Raw genomic sequence first — 27,368 nt, 5'->3', positions numbered from 1 at the left:
ACAGTACATGGATCTAACCACAATACAACATAATAATTGTATACTAGTCTAACAGATCACTCAGTCTCACTCTAACAGATCTGGTTGGAGAGAAAGAAATGCAGTTATCCATTACTGCACAGAAAAAATATTCAATGATAATGTCAATTAAAATATTGTAAAAATTATATTTCAATCCATGTAACAGCTGTAGATCAGGCATTTTATTTTTCTGTACCACAGGTTTTGCAGTTCTGATAGCAAGTACAGCTACAGTATCACTGAACACCTGTGATCTGCATACTTTACAGTGTAGACAGAATAGCTGTTGAGCTGTTCAGAACCCCAGTTCTTCACCTCTGCTCTCTGCTCTCTCCCCATGCCCCTGTCGATTCTTCACCTTTGCTCTCCCCCATTACTCTTGTTCTATGTTGGAGTATTTTTCCTCCGTTCTCCGGACGCACTCACACACGGACACACACGGACGGATGGACGGCCTTCGGCATAGTATGACATTTACTGTGTGGTCAATTATTGCATATAGTGCACTTTCTAGTATCCCTGTGAAGTACAATCCTATTCATCCACAAACTGCTCTTGAATTTATCTACTCGCCTCACTCATTACACTATGACCTTTAACAGAGTACTACACGCATATGCTATTTCTTACCAAGGTTATTATTGACAGCAGCAGGCCATTTCTTGCTTTTTGCTTTTCCTCAACCTAAGTGTATACAATGGTCAGGTACCTGAGACAATTGATGTAAGAACATGGATTTCTAATTGACCGGGACTACGACTACTGCTGACTGGCTGCAGGGAATGGGATGGAAACAGACATCACTAAACCCATGCAGTATGTGGATCCTGGCCATGTAGTCAGGTTTGCTCTGATAACAGTTGGCCAATCAATCAGTGAATCAGAATGATAAACTGCAATTGCGAGGCCCCCTCTGGCCTAGCGGCCCAGGCTTTGATGCAGCCTGACAGCGTGTCAGTTTCGAGTACCCGATCCCGACGACCTTTGCTGCGTGTCACTCCCCATCTCTCTTTCCCTGTCCTCTGTCATATAGTCACTGTAATACTATCAATAAAAGGCAGAAAAGACCGAAATAAATAAATAAATACAAATATATATCTAAATATTAGAAGGAGCCAGCCTGCCTGAAAGTGTCCTTTTTATGCCCATTTCTCTCTTGCCAAACCTAACTGCTAACGCTCTCTGCCTGTGGTGTGATACCCACTACAAAATTACATAATGCCATAATTATACTTAATAATAATTGTCCATGCGCTACAACGGCATGCACTCTCAGAAACAGGCAACTCAAAGTGACCTATCCCCCTTCTGTTATGCTAGTGTCAACCATCATGGATGATGTATAATGTCATTCAAATGTAACTTGTTGGGCTGAAAGCTGGGGAAGGATATTAAGATTCCGCCCATGTGTGTGGGGTCAGCTAATCTTGCAAACAGCCGGAATAGTGCAAGATTTGTCATGCACACTAACAGTAGGTCAAGGAAGAAGCTAGACCCTGAATGATTCAAATCCACTTTCCACTTTCCACAAGACATCTCAAAATCCAATGGGCAGATTGCCATGGAACTTACTGAGCACATGATTGGAGGATGGGTGACCCCATGTCTAGAGCCACCCTCAAGCCAAAATTTCTAGTAAGGTGTAAAGAGCAGCATAGCTTAGTATACACTGCTAGCAGGGCTTCTAGATTCTTAGTATTGTTTTTTATTTTTCCCCAGCCCTACAGTTTTTTGTTTCAAACCATGGCATGAACAGCCAGTCTGGGGAATGTCCAGGTGGGTCACTTGACGTACTTACTCCCCTCACAGCCATTGTGGCCAAGCTGTTTTCCAGAACCACAACTTGAACATCCCCACCGTGGACCGCTGGCCTAGCGGTCCACGGTGGGGACTTAACCCATTTAGGTCCACTTAAAGGCTAAGGCTCCAACACATTTTCAATTGAATAATCAAGAAGCAATCTATGAGAAAAAACATTGGTTTAAATGTATTAGTCAGGCGCCCGCTGGCCTAATGGTCCAGGCGCATGCCACATATAGGCTCTGGTCTGACAGCGTGTCGCGTGTACGAGTCCCGTTCATGACGACCTTTGCTGCATGTCTCTCCCCTTCTCTCTCTCCCTCTTTCCTGTCTATCTTCACTTGTAACTAACTATCAATAAAGGCAAAAAGCCAAAAGAAATCATCTTTAAATGTATTAGTCAACTATTAATATTGCAGTTTAAATTAAACCTAGAAACAACTACGACAACTAAATGACTAAACAATGATTGTTTATATGATAAGCTTACATTTCATATGACATCATTATGCATTCCTGTAACTTGCACCAGCAAAAATAACAAGTGTGTGTTTGGGGGTAAAAAATTGGTAAAAAAAATAGCCAATGGTAAAAAAGGGTAGAAGTGAAAAGAAGAGAAGAGTTGAATGAGAAGTGTTGAAGTAGGAGGAGCTGGGTGTTGAAGTATATGATACATGATCAGCTCTGCAAGCTAATAAAGGATTTGCCGCTCACCACACCCAGACATCAGAGTTGTTTTTGTTAATGCATCTCATTATGTCTGCAGGCTTGTGTCAGTCTCAAAGTAATAAAAAACATATATTTTCATTGGCATTTTAAGCGGCAATAAATTGATAAACTGTATGAAAGAGCTTTTCAGTGGCTCTGCAGCAGATTCTAAGAGCTCATTAAAAAGTCAGATAGTCCAAGTTTGTTATGATTCGCACAATAGATCTGAGTTATATCTGATTTATAGATGAGGCAGTGCAAAACCCCTTTAAATGCCTCTAGGACAATTCTTGGCACCAGCGCACTAATTTGCTGAAAACAACTAACACTTTTGGGCAGATAAAAATCCATCCCAGACAAGTGTCCCAAGGGCACTCGGGTGGAGCCGTTGACACGGTGGTAAACGTCCATGCCCAGCAGTGGCCACCCCCATGGAGGTTGTGGGTTTGAATCCACCATGGCATCCGGATTTGTCGTGCATCTATGCGAACACAATTGGCCCGTGTTCGGGGGAGGGTGATACCATAGAGTATATAAAGGATAGAGACCGAACTGGAGCACTAGCCCCGCCCCCAAGCTATTCATTTCGATGAAGTTGCTCAGTGGCGTTTTGAAGCACCCGGAAGACTGCCTGAAGTACCTCCTTCGGACCTCAAATTTGAGGCCCGGGGTGACGTATGGGTGACGTAGGGAGTGATGGTCCTACGTGTTAAAGCACGGGTCCGCCTGCAGTCCTTCCTCTTACCACTAGGGCCCAGTGCTTCAACGTTGGAGCGCCTCACTGGACCCTTGGGTGATACTGGTCAGTGGTCATTGCACATACTCTGCCAGGGCAGCGCCTGTCAGCAGAACAATCTGTTCAGTGTTCCAGTGTCAATCAACTGACTCGTCTGAAACTTAAGTTCCAAAAACCTCTGAAACCAGTTAATTCTAAAACAGACTTAATAATAATGCTAATTAATGATGGAAATATTTACATTGACTCACCCCCACCACCCCAAAAAAACTAAAAGAAACACAAGACTCTACACTCACTGGACAGTGTGGAGTCAGTGACCCTTTCTTGCCACTGAAAACAAAACAATATGCAATAGGAAAGAAAAACAACAAAGGAAATGTCAAACTGAATGCCTTCAATTAATCTATGTGAATTGATGTGTGAAGTTGCCATTAGCCTTTCATAAAAAGATGTATGATCAGCATTTGTGAACTGGCAAGCTCATGTTAAATGGCACTTGAATAAGACACTGTGCATGATGTTCCATTAAATGTATGGTAAACCTGGAACAGCTTCCTGGCAAGAGTCCATCAAATCTTAACTTAGTGCACTGAATGAAATGGAAATTATTTAACGCAGACACAGCAAAAGAATATGGCTGAGTGACTCATTCTAAAGAGTTCTGTTACATGTTGCTCAGAGGATAATGATCCATAAAAATGCATGGTGCCTTGTTTTCATTATTCTGATATCTTACAAATTATTTTCATCAAAAGGCCTAACTCTCAGTAAGCCCCTCATTATTTCTCTTAGTTCAGCTCAGAGTCCTTCATGCTTCAGCAGGATACAGAAGACTCCCAGCCGTATTGGGGCAATAAATATAAGGAGATTAACCTTTAAGTCTTCACAGCAGAGAACAAAGCAGGAAAGAGCGGAGAGAACACAGAACCCCCAGGGCTGATGTCATCCAATGACAACACACTGCAGGGAACACAACGCCCAGACCAAAAAGAATGCAGTGTAAACCAGAAAAGTGCAATTTCAGTAAAGTTGCTGCCGCTTTCAGTGTTACCGGTGTAGCACAGTGTAATGGAATGCACGGCAACATAATTAATATTATTTTTGTTGCTCGAACGTCAACCCTGGCATTACTAGAGGTAAAGAAGGCACTGCCGGTGCGGCATCTAACGGGGGAGGAGGAGACACCTCCATTATGCTCTCCTTAAATGTCTTATCGCCTGACTCAAGTTTAATCCTGTAGTGATTTTTTAATTAATTGGTCTTTGGTGCACTGAACTAAACAGTTCCTCATAAGGACAATTCACCAATGCCTAACCATCCTGGCTATGTGCGTTTTGTTAGAGTCCCCCAGCTGGCAAAATAACAAAAAACTAAAAAGTGTCCCTCTAGCCCAGTGGTTCCCAAACTGTGGTGCGTGCTCCCCTTGTGGTGCGCGAGTGCCTTCTAGGGCAGGGGTTCTCAACCCGTGGGTCGCGACCCCTCGGGGGGTCGCCAAATTATTTTAGGGGGTCCCCAAATTATTAAAAAAAAGAAAAAAAAATATGTTTTTTTCATTTTTTTTTTCATGATTTTTCAAAAATAGCAGACCTACAAGCTCATAGCGCGCCACTCGGTGGCGCGCTATGAGCTTGTAGATCTGCTATTTTTCAATAGCTAAATTATAACAATGCTTAAAACAACAAAAGAGGTTCCCGCCCAAAATGGTTTAAGGTTATTGTAGCAGTCAATTTATATTGGGGGTCGGGAGGGGGCGGGGCGGGGGTCCCGAGACATTGCCAAAGCATTTCCGGGGGTCCCCGGCCAAAAACGTTGAGAACCCCTGTTCTAGGGGGTGCGCGACATGAAAAGGCTAATAGTGGTGCTATGATGTTATTTTAAATATATTACCATATTATGCCAATATATGGCCTATGCTGCACATATATATGCCATATATTGTATGTGCATAAATATGAAATATAATGTCTCTATATAGCTTATGCAATTTATATTTCCATGTGGGGGGGGGGGGGGGGGTGTCAGCTAGGTCAGGCACTAACAGGGGGTCCTATTAATTAATCCCCAAACGAACTCGTCTTCATGCCGGTTTACGGAAGGAATTTATGTACTGAAGGCCACCGCAAAAGGCCTACATAGCTTTTACCAAGGGGTAGGGAAGGTAACCAGTAACTGGTGACCCGCATGCAACCCTTAGCTGTGCCCCCGAGACGAAATGTGCACATACTCACCCACTGCAGCAGCACCTTGCACCTAAACCACCCCCCGGCCTAAACCCTGCAAGCTATTTTAACCCAGCAGCTAAATGCAACAGGGACACTCCGATATTACAAAAACTAAAACTGAACTTTTTATTTAAGCAATATTACACGAGAGGGTGTTCTTTACCGTCATTAATGCACGCCTGCGGGCGAGTTCCGAAAGGCAGTGCATTAGTGCCTTTCTTATGATAAAGAACACCCTCGAGTGTAATACAAAAATCACACCTGTGTGAAGTGAGGGGCGCTACTATATTAAACTACCTAATGTTGCTATGATTAGGTGATGTAATGGTGATGTAAAACAAACGGTGTCAAAACAAACATTAAATTCTCTTTATTGTTAATGGCATTTAATGTTTGTGTTAGGGACAAGATGACGTAAATTTTCCCTTCATTGTCAATGGCGTTTTTAAAACAAACATTGAACTAAAAACAAACATTAAACCTGTATATAGGAGGGGCTAAAAAACAGTCTCACAGGCTGCAAACATTTTAACCATCTGCCGGTGTCCCTTTGTGCCCATATATGGAGATCTCTGTATCCATCTGTATCCTTTTTATGCCCAGCATCTGTCTTTATCTATAATGATGTTATCAGTATATGGGCATATATGGGGCGGATCGGCAGTTGTTAAAAATCCTTGTGCAGTGGTAAACGTCTGTCAAGAATACAGTTGAAACAAGAGCAGTGACTCAAGTCAAAACTGTGCCAACATGGCAACATTATGGATTTCAAGATGACAAACTGTTCAGGTACCATATGAACAGTTAATAATGGAACAGAAAATCACATCTGTGTGAAGTGAGGGGCGCTCTTATCATCGTACATCATCATGATGTAAAATAGACACTATGCCTATTTGCTCAGACACTATGACGTAAAATTCTCCATTCATTGTCAACGGGAATTTAATGTTTGTGTAAGACAAAATCACACCCGTGTGAAGTGAGTGGTGCAACTCTGTGTGGGGGTCCCCGGGGGGGGAGGAACCCACAGGAACGCAGAGTGCCGGGCCGGTTCCGGCGAGCCACCCCGTGTCCGAAACAGTAGAGAAATGACAGTTACCATGTGGGGGTCCCCGGAACATCCAGACCCACAGGAACGCGCCCGGGGGGCCGGGCCGGTTCCGTCCTAAACGGTTGAGAAATGACAGTTACCGTGTGGGGGTCCCTCTACTGTACCCTCTACTGTACTGTTCTGTACCGTCACTGTACTGTACTGGCACACCCGAAACAGACCAAAACTGTCCACCACTCCTGAAGCGTATTATTGGAATGCCGTTGAGCCACGACGGGCATGTAAACAAATGGATTTGATCTCCTCCGCTTGTCACTAAAAACATACACAATGGACGTGTTTGAGGGACACACTTTAGAAGTTAGAAACGACGCAGTACTGCTGCTACTGCACGTTCTACTGCATGTTCAAGTTCAAGGTTTTGTGGAAATGATAAATGCCGATAATTGCTGTAATTCCGGCGTACACCGCGTTGATAAATGAGGGCCTAAGCCTTGCTCAGACACAGACGTAAAATTCTCCATTCATTGTCAATGGGAATTTAATGTTAGTGTAAGACAAAGTTAGACCATAAGCCGATTTGCTCAGACACTATGATTTAAAATTCTCCATTCATTGTCAATGGGAATTTAATGTTTGTGCAAGACAAAAATGTATTCTTTGTGTAGGAAAAATACAGAGTTGCTCAGACACATATGACATACATTCTCCATAAATTTCATTGTCAATGGCATTTAAAGCTGCTATAAGCAATAATAAGTCAAAATTTGAATGATTTTTTTTTCAGTCATTGGTCGATTTGCTTGTCTGCTTCCTGATTGGTTAGTCATTGCGACCAGGTTTTTTCGACCAATGATGAAGCTTCTAGGAACATCTTTGAATGCAGATTGCGGCCCCTAGATGTGTCACAGAGACTACATTGTTTTGGGAGCGTTCTACCCATTGCTGGCTATCTGGAAAAAGAAAAGTCATTACAATTTTGACATATTGCTTATAGCAGCTTTAATGTTTGTGTTAGGACAAGAATCTTCACTATAGCTGAATATGGGAGGGGCAAGAAAAGATGTCACTCACTGTATTTATTAGGCATGTAACGATACACTCAACTCACGATACGATACGTATCACGATATGAGGTTTACGATACGATTTCACAATATTTTCAACACAATTATTTTTCAGACAAATGACCGAAAAATCTTTTTTTTTTAAATGATCTTCCCCCCAAGCTTTTTTCACAATTTTTATTTAACTACATTGCAAAAGTAGCATTACTTTTCATGTAAAATTACTTAATTTCTGTGCAACAACTGTAAACATGCTTTCATGTTTAAACCTAGCTAGAGTTAACATTTCTTCTTTTCTTTGATGGCATCTTAGGATAGATGTAGACCTATTTGACAGTGCAGAAACATAATTGCCTTCCTTGATGTATTAATGAGCATCAATAACAACCATCACCTGTGTCACAGACACATACAGCTCCCCTCTGCAGGCCTCTACTACTGAAAGTGACTGCATGGAGTCTGTCTCATTTCTCTCCAAAAGCATGTGAATATGATGGAATATGATTACAGCTCACATTTCTTTTTTTCTTTTTTTTGATAATAAATCGATACATATCGTCGGGATATAATATCGATATACGATATATCGTTACATGCCTAGTATTTATTAGAAGAAAAGTGCTACTCGAAGTTGCATTAGCTATCAAATATCATCTTCCGTCTTCACTTTTCTGCCCTCACTTTTATCTTAAATATTTACTTTGCTTAGCCAATCAAATCATCACAATGGGGTGATCAGCCAATCCACAAGCCAATGTTTGTGTTTACACACACATTGGCTTGCTAGTGCCCCTCAAAAATAATCATATTCTGTTATAAGGAACAGGGAACGTAGGATATCTTGAATAATTTGAATCATGGAGTCAGATAAGGGGATGCATAAATAGAAACCACCAATCCAGGAAATTAATGTTGTGTGAATAATCACACATTACTATCACACAATAACAGATGTGTTATTGCACAATGCACACTAGGCACATACAGAGGACTGGAATCTATTCTTCCATTCACTGACTCACTCCACATGATAAAAAGGACAGAGGGAAATGGAACCTTACTCAGCGTAACACTTAGCTGACTTCAGTAAATGACAAAACAGGGCATGACCTCGTTTAAAAAAAAAGAGAGAAATCACTGCACAATGAAATGTCATTTAAAATGGGCTACAGTACATGTAGCTTCATGTGACAGTCAGGGTTTAAAACATGACAAATGGCTGGGTATCATAAAACATTCAGAATCTCCATCACTGGTGTCTAGGCTATTGAAAAGCCTTGCCATTCATACCATTTGCAAACAGTATGCCACTAAATATCTTAATCACAGTCAGGGCACACAAGGTTCACCTGTCCTTGTGATTCAATAAACATTTTTTATCACATATCCAGCAATACCATGAATATTAAAAGGATTGACAGGGTTAGGCTTGTATATCAGCCCTGGGGATAATACAGCAGCTGATAAATCAACGCAAGCTAAATTACCACTGTGTGCCTAACTAACACCACGAGCAACTTAGCTGCTAAAGGAACTCCCCATGGTACCAACTAAGAACTCGGCTGCCAAGCACAGTAGCTGTAGATGGTTTGGTACAATTCACAGCTGAGGAGACACTGGAGTTTATCCAGGCGCAAAGAAACCAAAACACATGGTGATGCCAACTGTGTTTTTAGCCAACACTCACCCTACACTGTTGGTAAATCACAGCAGGACAAGAGTTTTTATTTATTCATTTATTTATTGCAGGGGAAGGTCCTCATTGATGTCTATGATGTCTATGATTCTGTCTATGATTCTATGATTCTGTCTATGATTCTATGATTCTATGATTGTCTGACGTCTATGATTCTATCTGACGTCTATGATGTCTATGATTCTGTCTATGATTCTATGATTCTGTCTATGATTCTGTCTATGATTCTATGATTCTGTCTATGATTCTATGATTCTGTCTATGATTTGATTGGCTGAGCACAGAATGTGATGTATGATGACGTATGAAGAATCTAATAGAGTGCCCCTCACTTCACAGGAGTGTGATTTGTATGCTTTGATTAGGCGTTCCATCATGCTCGATTAAGCACGGCTAGATGGCTAATTCAACCAATCATATTGCTTCCTCGAAACAACCTGTTACGTAATACGTCATGGTATTTAAGATCATACGATTCATGCTTTTACATCTCTGCATACCAAATCGCTGCATTGCCTTCAGCCAGTTCACAATTTCCAGTTCCAAGGATAATTTTGTAAATATCACATACTGTGTTCTTGCCTGTGCTCTTTGAGAGAAGTATGGCCAACATGTACAGTTTCTGTATACACCGTGTCTGCTCTTTGATGTGAACAGCATGTAACAGGCTGTCATCCTGCCACAGTGAGCAACATTGCTTGCATGTTTGGCTGACGGGAAGATGCAGCTCATCTCCATAGAATGAGCATGTGTGTAGGCCATGTTCCTATGGGGAGAACACCCAGCATGGGATTTGGTTAACTGCCAGTTAACTGCCAGTTCTAGCTCCATCGGGGAGGAAGCCTGGATATCCATAGCATTGCTTCAACTGCTGATCCAATAAACAGGTCTGGTTAAAGAACAACTCGCACACAGGAACGCACCCAGGGTGCCGGCCCGGTTCCGGCAAGCCGCCCCGCATCCGAAACGGTTGAGAAATGACAGAGTTACCATGTGGGGGTCCCTCTACTGTACCCTCTACTGTACTGTACTGTCACTGTACTGGCACACCCGAAATCATCATATATGCAGTTAATATGAGCGTGTGTGTTAGGTTGCGCACAGGTGGTGAAAAACAACCATGCTGTTTTCATGCTCAGACCCACCCAGGCACCCACCCAGCCACGCACACACATAGCTCCGTAAGGGAGTGGTTGCACCACTCAAAAAAATATACTAACTACAGGTCATCCAGTTGAGGACAACAATACATTGCAGCATTCCCATATGCCTCAGTCAACCATTTGAGAAGATTACTATAAAAAAACCAAATGTTTAAAGTACACAAAATCCCAATTTAGCTCACAAGCAGATTATCAGCGAGCAGATCAAGGGAAGCTGCTGTATGGGAAGATTGGCTGGCTTAATACTGAATGAACTTCACTGAGGGATGCACAATTTTAGCACATGGCCCTGCTGTGAACTTGACTTACAAGCAGTATTTGGGAGTTCATAAGTGTACAGTGTACTGCGAGGCATCTGTTAAAGAGGGAATGCCGTGATTCCCCCCCCCCCCCCTCTAAAACATGATCATCAGGTACTATACTAGGAGAAAGAGCTTTTCAAAAAAACTGTACAGAAAGTATTCAAATTATGTTTTATGTGGCCACACCCACCAGTTAATTAAATATACCTGGTTTTCACGTGGGTGGTGATCCATCTGAACTGAAGCCGCACCCACAGCTGTTGTGTATGCTAGAATTTAGGCATTTAGCAGACGCTCTTAATCCAGAGGGATTTACAGTAAGCAAGAACAAAAATCATGGTAATACATCAAAACATAAAAATAGTCATGAGTAAGCTTAAGAACGGTGGAATATCCATCTAAGGAAAACGATACACAATAGAGTGCCATGTCTACATAAAGTGCTATTTATATAAGTTACATAAGTTGAGCCTATGCATATGCCTATGCCTGTAGGTGTAGGAGGTCGAGGCTAGGGTAAGTAGTAGTACTATGGCAAGTGCTATGTGCTAAGATGGAGTCTGAAGAGGTGCGTTTTCAGACTGCGGCAGAAGATTGGGCATTTCAATTTTCTAACCACACATGGGGGTCTATAGAGTAATGTTAACTACATAGACACAAAACAGGATACAAATATCACGGCATTCCATCTTTAATTTCCTTACTTCACAATGGGTTAAAATGTTTACATATTGTAACTTACAATATGTAAACATTTTATCTGTATGTATGAAACAGTCTGGGTGTCTATAGTGCATAATAAAGCTGTAAACCAAACCTGGTCTTCCCTACAGAAACTCATTTAACTAGTGTTTATATGTCACAACATTCCTCAACCTATTATTGCAAGGTTACTTAAGCCTAAATACTAATATATAATATATATAAGCCTTTAACCCATCTTGATTCTGTGACTATGCCCTTAACTCATTTACCGCCGATATCGCCTTTTAACGTCTCCTGGTCCTCCTGGTTCGCCTTGTGAACCGTAATCAATTTATATTAAAATAGGTGTCAAAACCATTCTGTGTTTTGAGATACCTCTGACTTGTTTCTTCTTACTACTGGGAAATATCCCTGAAGAGTTTCTAATACATGATAAATATTTAATCAAGATCCTCTTAGCGACAAGTAAGAAAGCGATCACACGACGCTGGTACCAACAGGACCCACCAACGAAAGAACATTGGATGGACATTACTGAGGAATTGTATGTTATGGAAAAGCTAACATTCATACTTAGACTTCAAAAGGATAAGTTCTATAAAATGTGGGGAAAGTGGGATCTCTTCTCTCAGCCTAGTGATAATGCAATAGGATTTCAATGAATGTATCTTGTAATACGAAAAATGCAGCCTTGTCTTTTTTTTTTTTTTTTTTGTCTTCCTCTTTTTGTTATTTTTTTTCCTGTCTTGTCTTTTGTTTTTTTGGTTCTTTGTCTGTTTTGTCTTCAATAAAAATTAAGTGAAAAAAATAAATAGGTGTCAAAACTGTGTTCTGTAGGGGTGCCACGGTTCAGTTAGCCCACGGTTCAGTTCGTACCACGGTATGGAGGGGTACATGCTTTAGTTACGACACTATTATTCGTCCGACAGTCATTAAACCGACAACCTTCCTCAAACCCTAACCTAACCATAACCGCAAGCAAGCGCATGTTCGACCATTCTTCCCGCATGTCGGACTAATGCTCTGTTGGAATTACCATCGGATCCCTGGTATGGGGCCCATGGTTTCGGTTTGGTTTCAGTAGGTCCTACAGTTATTAGCAATTTAAAAAAGTTTTTTTTTCCTATCCAGACACATATTCCAGTATTTTCTGCTTTCAAGGAAAAAAATGATATCGCTATTTTTGTGCCTCATCATTATTATACTCAAGGGAACAAAATTCACCCTATGCACTCACACTGCATGTGTGCTGCAAGCAGAGGCAGGAAAGAGAAGAGAAGCTCATTTACCGACTCCAGAGAAAACAAAAGTTTAGTTAACAATAAAGATCGACATTTAATCTCTGCATAAGGATTATGCTTATATTATTACAAGAGTTCCTATCTACAGTCATGGAGTATTTCATTGGGAGTTCTGAAGAAATTACTATTAATATTAACTACGAGTGTAGAGCACAACGTCAGGTACAGTAGGTAATCATTAATCAATTATGCGAACTGAACATGCTTCAAGCAAAACTTGCATCTGATACAGTATCATTTATGTCTACCTCAACAGCAATTGCAGAATCGCTTCTAACTTTCACTTTTCTCTGCTCTTTCAGCTCAAGTTACACACACCTCACAGAGTGTGTGTGTGGGAGGGGGAGAGACTGGGGGCTTGACAGTCACTAGTGGAGCAGGGTTTTCTGCAGCAGCCTAGCTCACAGAGTCAGGCAGGCGCAGTGCCTGGTAAATCCATTCTCTGCAGCTGTAAGAAATTAATTAATTGCAAACAGAAAGAGCGCGGTTCATAAGGACTTAATGAACCGTGTATGCCGTACCGTACGGTTCAGTTTTAAACCGCAAACCGTGGCAACCCTAGTGTTCTGTACACGCTCATAACACTCCGGTAAATGGTACATTTATATAGTGCCTTTATCCAAGGCGCTTTACAGAGATTGTGCATTATATTCACCCATTCACACACCGTTGCCAGAGGAAACATGCACCAACATCGGGATCAATTAGGGGTTCATAGTCTTGCTCAAGGACACTTCGACACCAACTGTGGCGGAATCCGGGTTCGAACTGGGAACCTTGTGGTTCCCATCTGGCCACTCTACCCCTGAGCCACTGCCGCCCCATCCGGCTGCGGTGCAATTAAAAAAACTTAAATGAAAATTCCGCTGGCTTATGCCGTCTATCTATGGGAACGCAGCTTTTAGAATTGTAATATCTCAAATTCTTTTTGGCTCAAAATAAGCTTGATTTGCGCCTCATTTCTATAGTCTAAACGATATGATCCCCGGATACAAAATGTATGTTTTGGATGAATTAAATCGCGGCACCCTTTACATAGCGACAATTCACTTCCTGGGTCTCGGTTTCCGAGTGAAACAGCTTTCAAACTAAAGGTCTCACCATATTAAATGACTGGCAAACACTCAAAGCTGGCCAACGGCATTCAATGTTTGTGTTAACACAATGTTTGTGTTTACACAAACCCTCAAAGCTGGACATAGGAGGGGCTATAGCGCCCCTCAAAAAGGTTGACACCCTTTAAAGTATTTTTGGTCGAGTGGACGAGGTGCGGTGGGTAAACTCATTTCCTGACTCCAGAGTAAAACTATTATGTACAATTAGTCCAAACAACGAATAACATAACTGTAGTGTGACTTCAGCTAAAACTGTGCATCATTTGAGGTAATATCGACTGAGGAATGAGGATTGATCCCAGGGCTGTATGTGGTAAATAGATGGAAACAGAGGGATATGTTTAGAGTGAAGAATCCCAACCATAACTACAATCAACTTGGCCACAGCAGTCCCACTGCTCTCATGTCATCAATTATGAAATTTCCACAGATATTGATTATCCCAGCATGTATGTGGTACAGTATGTTATACAGTAAAACAGTTTGCATTGATCTTCTTGGGAAATATTTTGTGGTAAATGAAAAGGTTTGAGCTACTGTATCTATTTGTTGACAATTGATTTTCATTTATAGCTATAAATTCACATTAATATTTCTTTCATCTTTGTTATGGCATTTTCTTTTTGTTGTTGCTTATCAAGTGATAGTTCAGTTCTGTAAATGTGACGGACAAGAAGAGAAGAAAATAAATTAGATATCTAGTCACAAACAGTCCAACACCTACACCACAGCAGTTCACCTGCTGCTGATGCAACGACAAAATCATCTATTTTAAAATTGCCTGCTTGGCATATAGGCCTATGCTTTGAAAGTGGGGCAACATGAATTTTAAATGGCTTCTATGAAGAGCAAAGGAAACCTTTTCATAGCCGGAGATTAAACTCTTCCCTGAAGCCATCGTCTGCATGGTATGAAACTATGAACAATGAAATGTTACTCACAGATAAAGAAACATGTTTATTTATGATTGATATGGTGATTCCCAAGCACTTTTCTGTCACACATCATCAGCAATATCTAGCAAAAATCACATCAAAAGAAGGCTTATGGAAAAGCAACTTTTTTACTTTTAAGATATTTCTTGGGCTTTTTGCCTTTGTTGATATACAGTAGCTTGACGGGAAACGGGGAGAGATGGGGGGAAGACACACAGTAAAGTTCGTCGGGATCGAGATGCGAACCCGTGACACACTGTCTTGCTGGATTACCAGTCAAGATGCCTGGACCGCTAATCCGGCCCAGGCCAAAAAAAACGCAGCTTTTATGCATTTTAACATGACTTCCTTAGATTGTGAAGTCAAGGGCTAAGTGAGAATGCATTGTTAATCATGTCACGCAAGCTGAATGTCACAGAGCTGAGCTCTGTACTGAATAGATCAATTAATCGGTCAGTAAATGACCGATTAATTGCCCATCGCTAGAAGGAATCAATTAATCTATCTGTATCAATCCATCCATCCACGGACAGGTTATCACCCCAACAAATGATAAGTTAATATCAGTGGGTTAGGGACCTTTGGGTTTTAGCGTCCGACATTCCTCAGACAGTCATATATCACCATTAATGCTTGAGGTTTAACATGGGGCAAAAAGGTATCTCTCCCAGACAATGGCAGCCATGGACAGCTGCTTGTGATGGAGTGCTGCTCATGCAAGGTCAATCCAACGATTAAACCTTGCATTGAAGATGAATCACAGAAACTAATGTTATACACATGGGAAATTGGTTGAAAACTTGAAACTGAAAACACTTCGTAAGTACTGCTCAATGTTATGAAGGAAGCGCTGAACGCTTTGAACTATACAGTCCACTGAGTCCAGTGTTGATTTCGTCGACTAATACTAAAGACGAAAAATGACTACAGTACCTCTTTTCACTGACGAAAACGAAATGGAAACTAAATGAAAACTAAGCTATGATAACTAATAAGACTAAATATATTGACAATATATTGACAAACTAGAAAAAGTGCCCTTCCGGGCACAGGTCTCCACCAGGAGGATAGGAGTGTGTGTGATGTTTGGCAAAATGTTTAGGAGGATGTTTTTTTTTTGTTGCAGGATATGTGCAGCATTTTGTACAAAACGGGCCACTCCTGAAAACTTTGGAAGGCAATCTTAGCCAATCAGTGTACAATCTGAGAAATCCAACAGACTCGTCTTGATCACATGACTACAGAGATCATGTGTACCGATTGCCATTTCTTCATACGCCTTTGACGGCAATTGGATGTTTTGAGGCATTTTGTTCCAAAAATGTGTTTTGCAAAAATCAACCTGTTGGTGGCGCTATAACAGGCCAATGTGAAAAGGGTGGGATATATTCCTCAGCCTAGTAAGAAAAAGTGTGAAAGATTTCACGTAAATTGCATGCTGCGTTCATGATTTGAGGCTATTGTTCAAAACGGAGCAATCTTGCAAACTGTGAAAGCCAATTATAGCCAATTAGGATGGAATATGAAATATCGGACAGATCCGACTTGAGCACATGACCATAGAGATACTGTGTAACGATTTGTGAGATTTTTGGACAGAATCTGGAGGAGTAATATCAAAACATGTGTTTTACAAAAGTCGGCCTCCTGGTGGCACTATAAAAGGCAGATGCGGAAAATGCAGGTCAAAGGTTTGTCCTTGGCCTCTAGGGAGTGTGCATGCAACGTTTCACGCAGATCGGTGCAGTTGTAGGTAAAAAATGTGAAAAGCTGCCTCATGGTGGCGCTATAACTGGCTGTTCTGGAAAATGTGGGGCAGAGGTTCATCGTTGGCATCCAGGGAGTGTGTGTGCAAAGTTTGGCATCGGCCGGGTTAACGGTGCCGGAGATTAGCTGGTAACGGACGGACAGAAGGAAGGACAGACACACGGACGGAGTGCAAAACATACTCTCTCCCCATGCCTTCGGCCTGGTGGAGACAAAAAAACTAGACTAAAATGTTAGGAAGGGACTAGTGGACAAGAGATCCAGTATAAGTCACACTTGGTTGCATGCTGAAAATAGCAGATCTACAAGCTCACAACACGTCGCAAATCAGCCATTACGACGACATCAAAGCCCGCCAAAATACATTTTAGTCGACTAAAACTAGACTAACACTAAAACAGTCCAGGTGACTAAGGTGTGACTAAAACTAAATGAAGTTTCATCCCAAAGACTATGACTAAACTAAAAGTCTAAAATAGAAATTTGCTGCCAAAAACAACACTGGTACAGTCCTGAATTATAATGAGTGTTCATTTGATCCGAGGGCTTAGGGGTGAGGGTTTGTATGAAAAGCAAGTGGCATGCACTGCAGCATACTGTACGGAGAAAATGAAATCCATTTTAACATCCATTTGTTAATTATTACACTCAATGAACACTGTAGATTGTTACATAGCCACTTGCTCTAGGGCCTAGTTTAATACAATAGCCTACCTCATCAGAACAAAGTATTATTTAACATAAGATAGTCACAGTGATTTTGGTGCACTTTATGAACTTTTCTCTAGCGCCACCATTAGGCCACAATTTCTACTTCACAATTTGCACAATCTCTCAAAATCTAATTAGCCTTGAAACTAGAACATCATGCTCCCCGTAGCACACTTGGAAATTAACCTTTTTTTCAACCCAGAGCATTTTCTTGCATAATGTTGGGCCTCCTCGCCCTATCTCCCACCTTGAACAAGTTTGTCAGGCTTCAAGTTCATCTCTCTAGGAACCCTCATTGTTTACCCTCGAAAAATCAATAATGACCACTAATTGATATTGACCAATATTGCAATTCCAATTACATTTGGTAGGGTTTACCGCATACTTGTTACTATACGGTAACTGTGTGATGCTTTGTGCAGAATGATTAGGTTTACTAGTTAGATATTTCTAGGCCTGGGAGGGAGTCTTATTCGACTACCAATCTATTAGTCAAATCATGCAACAACAAAAAAGATTTAAATATATATTTGTTTTCATGATTCGACTGAAAGATTGGCCTAATTTATATTACTTAAAGGAGCATTCAGTGATTTGGGTGATTTGGAAAACCCCCCGGTCCGGTGGGGCATTGCTATGGGAACCGGACCAATGTTAAAGGCTTCCGTAGGCATCAACCATTATATAGACGGAGTCCACGTTGGGGTACGTATATATACGGACTTGGGATATGACGCCACCTAGCGTCGACGTACATATAAATATACGGACTTGGGAAAGAAAGAATTAACTCTTTCTGCACCGCGCATGCGCACAACATAGTTGCGCTCTGTGCCCAGCCCCCTCTGCACTCGAAACACCATGGAAACGCGAGGTGCTCGTACAGAATCCCAATACACCATCTTTGAGCCAGTCTGGAGCTCCTTCGGTGCTGCTGGAGGCGCTAATATGCTAACCGTGGGTCCGCAGGGCATCAAAGATTTTTCATGATTTTCCAAATGATTCTCAAAGCATCTCTATTCAAGGCACACATTCTGCAAAAATAGGGGAACATACAGCATTTGGCGAAAATAGCATACAACACATCACTTTGAGACACCACGTGAACTTGTAGATTGTCTATTTTCCCTATTTGACGTGTTTTAACCATCATACAATCAAACGTATCATCGATGGAACGATTGAGATCATTGACGTGGTACCTGTTGTTGGCAGCTGCATTCTTGAAAAATAATCACCAACTCAGTCTGTTATTTTACTCTACTATGCATTTGCATCCGAGTTGATGAGCTTAGGTTGCTCACGAGTCGCAGCGTGCTGATCAAGACAAAAAAGATATTCCAACAGTGGTTATGCAAAATATCCCTACTTACCTACAGTATTCAAGTATAAACATCGTCACAAATAATCACAACTAATCCAACCAATCAAAAGGTAGCCTAATAAATAACAGGGCTACATTTTAAGATAAGATGGTCTGGCACAACTTGGAATAATATAGTCTTTTTTGTGATTCTGAGCAATACTCAAACTGAGATGGAATACTTGCATATGAAATGCATCAGCGCAGATGATATATCTTGTCCTGTCTTTTCAGCAGCAGGGTCAGTACTGTCTCCCTTTCTCATACCGTAAACTATAAAAACCTCACAATTGTTATTGTATCATGCTGGCTGGCAAAGATCTATCATGCAGTCCTTTATCACTTGGTTGTTACCGACATGTGGAACTGTGCCACACACACACACACACACACACACACACACACACACACACACACACACACACACACACACACACACACACACACACACACACACACACACACACACACACACACACACACACACACACACACACACACACACACACACACACACACACACACAATGATAAGACCGAGAAAATCGGAAATTTGAGATTAAATTCCCATTGACAATGCATGGACAATTTACGTCATGTGTTGTACGATGATAAGATAGTATAGTGTGAACTATTAAAAGACAGTGTAGCAACAGCCAGACCTTTCCTCCAGTGCTGGCATGCTGCTAGATCAAAGTGAAAGAAAATGTGGAGAAAGGTCAACGTTGGGCACTGGTGCAAAAAATAAATTAAATAAAGGGACACTGACTGGTATTGAAAAATCACACCCGTGTGAAGTGAGGGGTGCTAATATATTAGTCTAACTCATGTTGATTAGGTGATGTAATGGTGATGTAAAACAAACGGTGCCAACACAAACATTAAACACCATTAACAATAAAGAGACAATATGACGTAAATGACACATGACGTACATTTTCCCTTCATTGTCAATGCGTTTACTAAACAAACTTTGAACTAAAGACAAAACATTAAACCTGTGAGGGACGCTCTTTATCATTGTACATCATCATCTCATACTGGCCAATCAGAATGCCTGTTGCCTGTGATTGGTTAGCTGATTTGCTAGTTTACATACGACGTAAATTTCACCTTCAATGTCAATGGCGTTTAATGTTTTGATGTTTAATTTACGTCATAAAAAGAATTCTGACGTAATTTCTCCGTTCATCGCCAATGGCAAAACTTGAGACGGGCGGGGACAAAATTTAGCAGACATTTGACCGGAATTCTCTTACCGTGGTCAATGGCAAATCTTGAGACGTGTGGGGACAAAATCTGTTTATAGCAGGGGCTAGCACCCCTTAAAAATCACACCTGTGTGAAGTGAGGGGCGCTCTTATCATCGTACATCATCATCTCATACTGGCCAATCAGAATGCCTGTTGCCACAAATTTACCCACCCCTGTATTAGTACAGATGGCTGGGGCCTAGCTGCATTATGATAGGCTATATGAGCTACACAATGTTTCTTTAACTGTACCAAACGTAGGTAAGCTAATTATTCTCACAAAAATCACACCCGTGTGAAATGAGGGGCGCTCTTGTCATCATACATCAATTTATGTTAGCGGACATTTGACATTGCTACATAGGTACATAAGGATAAGATGGTCCCTTATTGGCTAAGCGCTCTCACCAACATGTGATTGGTTAACCGATTTGCTTGTTTACATATGCCGTAAGTTTTCCCTTCAATGTCAATGGCGTTTAATGTTTTGATGTTTAATTTATGTCATATTTAGCGGAATTCTGACGTCATTTCTCCGTTCATTGTCAATGAAAAATCACACCCGTGTGAACTGAGTGTTGCAAGGTCTTATATAGTCTGATCAGCTATGTCAGTGACGTCACACACTAACCATAGCAACCATGCTCACCTGTGCATGGACACGTACACAAACATACAGACAAAGCTGGTTGTTGGAACCATGCTCACCTGTGCACGGACACAGGTACACGAACATACAGACAAAGCTGGTTGTTGGAGTGGTTTGCACCACTCAAAAATATTGACACGGGCAGGGACAAGATTTAGCGGACATTTGACCGAAAATTTGAACAGAATTCCTGTTTCATTGTCAATGGCAAATCTTGAGACGTGTGGGGACAAAAGCCGTTTATAGCCGTTTGTATAGAGTTGTGCTTGAAATGTACTGTAATTCTGCAAACTGTTAATAAATACTTCAATCAAAAAAAATGCATGTTGAAAAGAGATCTGCATCTGTAGTAGTACTAGTACAGACAGAGTTCCAGTGGAAATGGTGCAGTAAATGTCAGGGTGTCAGGTGTTAAAGAGTAAGGCCACTGCAGCAGTACTACTTTCTCTCGTCTGTATATGCCATGGGCTAACAATTCCCTGCTCCATAAACAGGCAGTCTGTTGTGGTGGGTCATAAATTAATCTCTAGTGTGCTTACAAGAAGTTGAACAGTGCACAATAATGCTGCTGCTGCGCTGCTACTGTACTGTAGATGGGTAAAACATGGAACTGTGGAAAGCACTACAGGCTCATCATGATACTGCATTATTTAAGCAAGAGCTGATTAGGCAAAATAAGAATACAGGAAAACTTGATAGTGGCTGCATAGGTTCAAAGCCCTATCAACACCTTTGTATACCTACCTGGCTCTCATCATTAAACAGAAATTGGATATAATATACTTTCATATATTACAACATGATTTCAGGCATTAACATTTTGCTCTTATCCAAAGCATGGGAAGGTAGAACTGAGTGTCTTGCTCAAGGAAATATAAACATGTCATATGGCAGAGATCAAACGTATAGCAGTTTGACAGGGACAGGGGGGGTCACTATATCCAGCAAGCCAAGCAATCCAGACGTTAGCCACCTGCAATCGGAGTTGAAACCGAGGTGAGGTCAGTAAGCGGTGGAAGCGACCAGTGACAGGTGATATAGGCCCTCTTTAATGAGCGGAAAACACTAAGCTCTGTCCCTCTGGACCAGAGGCTACTCAAACACACCCGTCTAAACGGATCATCACAAGACTTAAGACAGTATGTGATGATGGTTAAGTGATGCTGTTGAGTTTTAACATCAACAGGACAGGAGCCAAGGCCAGGGCTTGGGTCTTTCTTGGCCTGATTGTGATTTCAACACTCACCAGAATCACAGTGACTAATCTCACACAGTAAAATACTCAGTGTTCACTGTTCATTTAACTAAAATAAAGTATATATGTGCCGTTTTGAAAGAAGGCCCCTTCAACAACTGATGAAAATGACACCAGAAAGGTTATATAGCACATCACACAGAAACACCAGCAGACGGTTTAAATATGCCTCATCATGATCTGTACTGCCAACTTCTGCAGGGAATGGATATTCATGAAGTGACACCAAACACATTAGTTCAGGCATATGTGCAGCTGAACATCCAGAGGTTGTTAACCTGGGCCTACATGTTGTCAAGTTACTTGTAACTTTGCAAAGAGTGAAAACTTCAACTTTTGTCACCCACTCCCCTCAACAGTATGTGCCACACATTTACATCAAATGCTCTTTGGTCCCCAGTAGGCTACTCTCCACATATGCAACTGAATGGTTAAATGTAAGAATCCGTTATTTCATTCAGAATTAATTGCTTAAAGTTGGAAGCATTGTTAACACCACAGCCACACGACATGCTTTAATAATGACTGCAATACAACATCCATGATCCAAGTGACCACTTGTCTTAACAGTATGAAAGAGCAGTGCAATGTGATTGTGTTCTTACCAAATTCAACACCGTTTCGACAATGTCCCGGTTGCTAACCTCTCCGACCTGTATCAGCCCGATGAGAACAGCAAATTTCATCCTGATATTCCGGATCGGAACCGATGGGTTGATCATTCCGGCCGGTAGAACCATGGAGCCAGAGGCAGACACCATGTTCTCACTGGTGGCAGTGGAGCCTGTAGCCCCATGCAGCAGCCCATGACCTGGGGTTGGCTGTCGGTCCGAAAGCGACATCGAGCCCGGCATTGTCACCGGTTTCTCGCTTGACATTTCCACCCAGACTGGACGCAGAAACCCGGGTATATATTCAGTGTATGACTATGACCTACCTACGTTTCACGGAGACCGCTTAAAGTAAAACGAGAGAACAACATTCAGGAACCTGAGTTAAAGAAGAAGAAAATAAATGTCACAGTAAACACCATCCATTAGTCGCACAAGCCAGTCGTACCAAGTAAATCCGTCAACACTTAAACGAAGTTCTAATTAGCTGTCATATCCACGCCAGGTCTCACGGACGTACGAACAGAGAGACAGATGCTGCGCACCAAGCTGTGTGTGCAGCTCTCATCAAGGATGCGCGCCTCCGTCTCTGGTCTGTCTGCTGCTGTCACGGTCACATTGTCGCCCCCTGCCGGCTGCGGGTCCAGTCACCACCCCTGCGTTTGATTGATTAACAGTTTACTTTGTAGAGAATCATGGATAGAGTTGACTACACAGTTTAAACTTAAGTACAGGTCAATACAAAATCTGTTGCGAGGATAAAACCAGAAAAATACTTGTTTACATCAGGGTCCTCCATTTTCAATTCATCAGAACATTTAAAGACATACAATATGTGACCAGGGCCCTTAGGCCCGGACACAAAACCAGACTACGCCACCCTGGGAGTTTCACCCAGAGAATATATGATAATACACATTGAATTGAATACCCACAGGGTTAAGATAGGGAGGAGCAGAGACATGCGTTTCCAGTACAAATAAATATTTTATTTAGGCTCAAGGCAGTATACTTATAGTCTTATACTATCACTTAAAAACGGCAAGAGTCATCAGGTTAGAAATATAATTCTTTACTTGAACAACCTATTTAAAAGGAGGACTACAAAATGTATCAAAACAAAGTTAAAATGTCATTCACTATAACTCTATAACGTTACCAGTACAGTCAGGGGTGCAGTGGTGTCCACACACAGGATGAACTTGGAAGTCAGGGAGTGAGGGAGGTCAGGGGGAATCTAATAGTTTGAGCACAGTCACACTTCATACTCATTGTAAAGCACAAAGATATAGTTAAAATACACAAGCATGCACGCACAGCAAAGTTAGAACAAGAGTTATCATGTACTAACCCCAATTACCAGCCTACGCCTGTGACCAACCACCTGTAGGACTATGGCACACCGACTGTAAGTGGGAAGATAGCAGCCTAATAACTACACCCTCTAAAGCCACAATATTGGTTTGCATCATAAATAATAAACCTAATCAAATAAACTTAAATCAAAAGAAAATGACAAAAACAGCAGAGGCAGAGCTCCTCCTAATAAAACAAAAGGACAATATTAATAAATAAATATAGCTGCAAGCAGCGATAAGGCGGGACCAAGAAAGAAGACAATACGCAATAAGAACAATAATGCACAAATAAGACTGACAAGCTGAGTAGTCAGTACCCGTATTTTAACACACAACCTTGTGGTCCAAAGGCAAGAGCTCTACTGACTGAGCTACACAGAGACAATGAACTTTTCATGCAAATTGCTCAACGAAAACAGGCAGAAAATCAGGTATAAGCGTTTTTTAAACTGCTCAAAGTGGCAGAAGATCTGAGGGCGGAGCTTACTGATCAAAGTGACACATGTGTTCCCCATGAGTCAAGGAACAGGTGGAAACAAGTGCCATGACTTTTGGACAAAGGAGGCATGAGTTATGCCTGTTCAAAGGTTTCATTTTTCAAAAATTGCCATAGCGCCCAATTTGACCTATTGGAGTAAGACTGCTTTTAGTGCTATTTGGCATGACCCTCTACCATACTGTACAGTTTCAAAAGCATATGACGCTGCATGTATGTATTAGAGGCATAAGAAGAATTTTCACAAACCAGCAATATTCATTGGCTCATAAAAACTTAATTGTTTCACTTAAGAAGAAATGACTACGATTTCGTGTCCGTATAGGTCCAAAGTTCACGTGTAGACGTTTTTGTGCATTTTGATCAAAGATCCTGGGAGGAGATACATTTGAACTGTTTTTCATATAATTCAAAATGGCGGGTGATCTAAAGGTCAGAGGTCAAAAGTCAGAACACGAAAGTTGTTCGACATGAGGAGACACATATGTGTATCAAAGTGTCATTGCCAACGGTCAAACGGTTCATGAGCTATGCACGTTCAAAGTTTGCATTTTCAATTGAGTGCTATAGTGCCACCATTTGGCCAATGGTCATGGGCTTCGCATAGTCACAGTTCTGGCATGGACCTCTACCAGATTCCTGCGTTTCACGAAAACCGACTGCACGGTTCAGTCAGAACTGCAATTTTTGGGACTTCTTGGTCCCTTAATTACAGTTTAAACAAAAATACAATATACTATAGGCAGCCCTTTACCCCAGATTATACAACAGGTCATTTTGAGGAAGCAATCTGATTGGTTGAAACAGCTTTCTAGCCGTGCTTCAAACCACATTATTTCAACGCCTAATCAAAACAAACAATTCAGCCGTGCTTTTCTCTCAGCAGCAGACTCAGTGGCTAGGCTAACTAGTTTCTTGGGACATTTGTGACTCTGCGATTCTCTTAAGTTTTAAGGGTAACTGTTGCAATATTACACTCGAGGGGGTGGTTTAACATCATTAATGCACTTCTGCGTTGCTTTCGCAGCATGCAACATCGCAGGCGTGCATTAATGACGTTAAACCACCCCCTCTCGTGTAATATTGCTTAATTTAAGACTGCCACACTAGGCAATTAATGAGAGGCCATGCTGTCATCAGCGCTCTGGTATAGAATATACCACCAAACCATACGAGGCTATGGTGTGGAGATGCCACGCAGTCAGTATTCCCTGGTCCATGGGGCAGCAACTGCAAGCCACAGCAGCTCCGCATGCAAATCCGCAAGCAGTATAGGCCTACAACAGGTGGGGGCCATAACACAGCCTATCCCAGGGTGGGATTTCCACTGTCAGATGCCTGCAAGATAAGGAACACTCAGATTTAGCTCATAACTTCACATTTAGGAAAAATCACACCTGTGTGAAGTAAGTGGTGCAACTCCGTGTGGGGGTCCCGGGGGGGGGGGGGGCAGTTCCAGACCCACAGGAACGCACCCAGGGTGTCGGACGATTCCGGCAAGCCGCCCCGCGTCCGAAACGTGTGGGGGTCCCTCTACTGTACCCTCTACAGTACTGTACTGTCACTGTACTGTACTAGCACACCTGAAATCACCATATATACAGTTAATATGTGCGTGTGCGTTTGTGTGTGTTAGGTCGCGCACAGGTGGTGAAAAACAACCATGCTGTTTTCGTGCTCAGACATACCCAGGCAGCCAGCCAGCCAGCCACCCACACACATAGTCACTTAAGGAAGTGGTTTGCACCACTTAAAAACACATGAGACCGTATACTGCATAGTGCATACCATACCATCAATGGCTCTCTTGCACCAATACACCACCAGGAACACACAAGCCAGCCAGCTACTCTGATGGCTGGGTGTGGCTCCCTTTTATTCAGTCAGCAGCCAGGTGTCTCAGCTGCCCTGAATATGGGTGATTGGGGTGTCACATGACTAGGAAAGCTCAACCCACTACAGAAAGAAAAAAATAAAATAAATCATCATATACACCATTAAATTAAAAGAAAAAAATAAGGGGTGAGAGCTATGGGGGGAGACAGGGGACATTAACTTTTTTACAGGGGCCAGTTTTGAATTGCAGCCACCCGTAAGTGCTCTTTGAGGGCGGTTTTGAAGGAGTCTAGGGATTCACATTTCTTAGCGGCTGTTGGTAGGGTGTTCCACATTTTAGTGGCATAGGAGCGAAATGCATTGGTAACACGATAAGTGTATGAATTACGATGAATTAATGCTTAACTAATTTACTTCCGTACACTTATCCGCAAGTGTTACCAATGAATTTAACCCCTTGTTGGAGCCGAATCTGGGTTGAATGTGGTTTGTGGAACTCACTTCTGGTGTTGTGATCATGGATTTCATTGACATTAAAGGCATATTTCACTTTAAAAAAAACCTTTTGGTCATTTTATCGTCTACTCAGGTTTATGTGAACACCCCAGACAGTTTTTAAGTTGCTCGAGTCAGTATTTAGATATTTGATATATACATTTTAGCTGCCACGCCCCCTTCCTATACAAAGTACAAACCCATTATAACTTCAAACTCCATTTTAACCATGATAGATTCATCTAAAACACGTGTCCTGTTTTCTGGTGACTGATATTTTCCTAATACGTGAGAGGGGCCGTGTTTTTGAGGGGTTCTAGGCCCTCCTATTTTGTCCCCACACGTCTCAATATTTGCCATTGACAATGAAAGGAGAAATTAGGTCAAATGTCCGCCAAATAGGATGTACATTTTTCAGCAACACAAACATTAAATGCCATTGACAATGAAGGGAAAATTTACATCATATGTAGACGAGCAAATCGGCTAACCAATCACAGCTTTTGTCCTGACACGTCTCAATATTTGCCATTGACAATGAAAAGAGAAATTAGGTCAAATGTCCGCCAAATATGACGTAAATTTGTGGCAACACAAACACAAACATTAAATGCCATTGACAATGAAGGGAAAATTGACATCATATGTAGACAAGCATTGACAATGAAAGGAGAAATTAGGTCAAATGTCCGCCAAATATGACATACATTTGTAACACCAAATAATGCATGCAGGGCAGAATTAGGA

At 41.6% G+C, this 27,368-nt stretch overlaps 1 protein-coding gene across 1 annotated transcript in view; it reads right to left on the bottom strand.

Moving 5' to 3' along the window:
- Positions 1-22,963, bottom strand: part of nbeab (neurobeachin b) — a 268,935-nt gene extending 245,972 nt beyond the window's left edge. Inside the window, exon 1 of the mRNA XM_079513569.1 lies at positions 22,431-22,963. Within this exon, the coding sequence (XP_079369695.1) occupies positions 22,431-22,703 (273 nt within the window). The 5' untranslated portion in view covers positions 22,704-22,963. The remainder of the gene's footprint in view (positions 1-22,430) is intronic.
- Between the last annotated feature and the right edge of the window lie 4,405 nt (positions 22,964-27,368).

Source organism: Electrona antarctica, assembly GCF_951216825.1.
Source record: "Electrona antarctica genome assembly, chromosome: 11".
In the NCBI taxonomy this organism is placed as follows: domain Eukaryota; kingdom Metazoa; phylum Chordata; class Actinopteri; order Myctophiformes; family Myctophidae; genus Electrona; species Electrona antarctica.
This window is presented reverse-complemented; position numbering and strand designations above follow the sequence as displayed.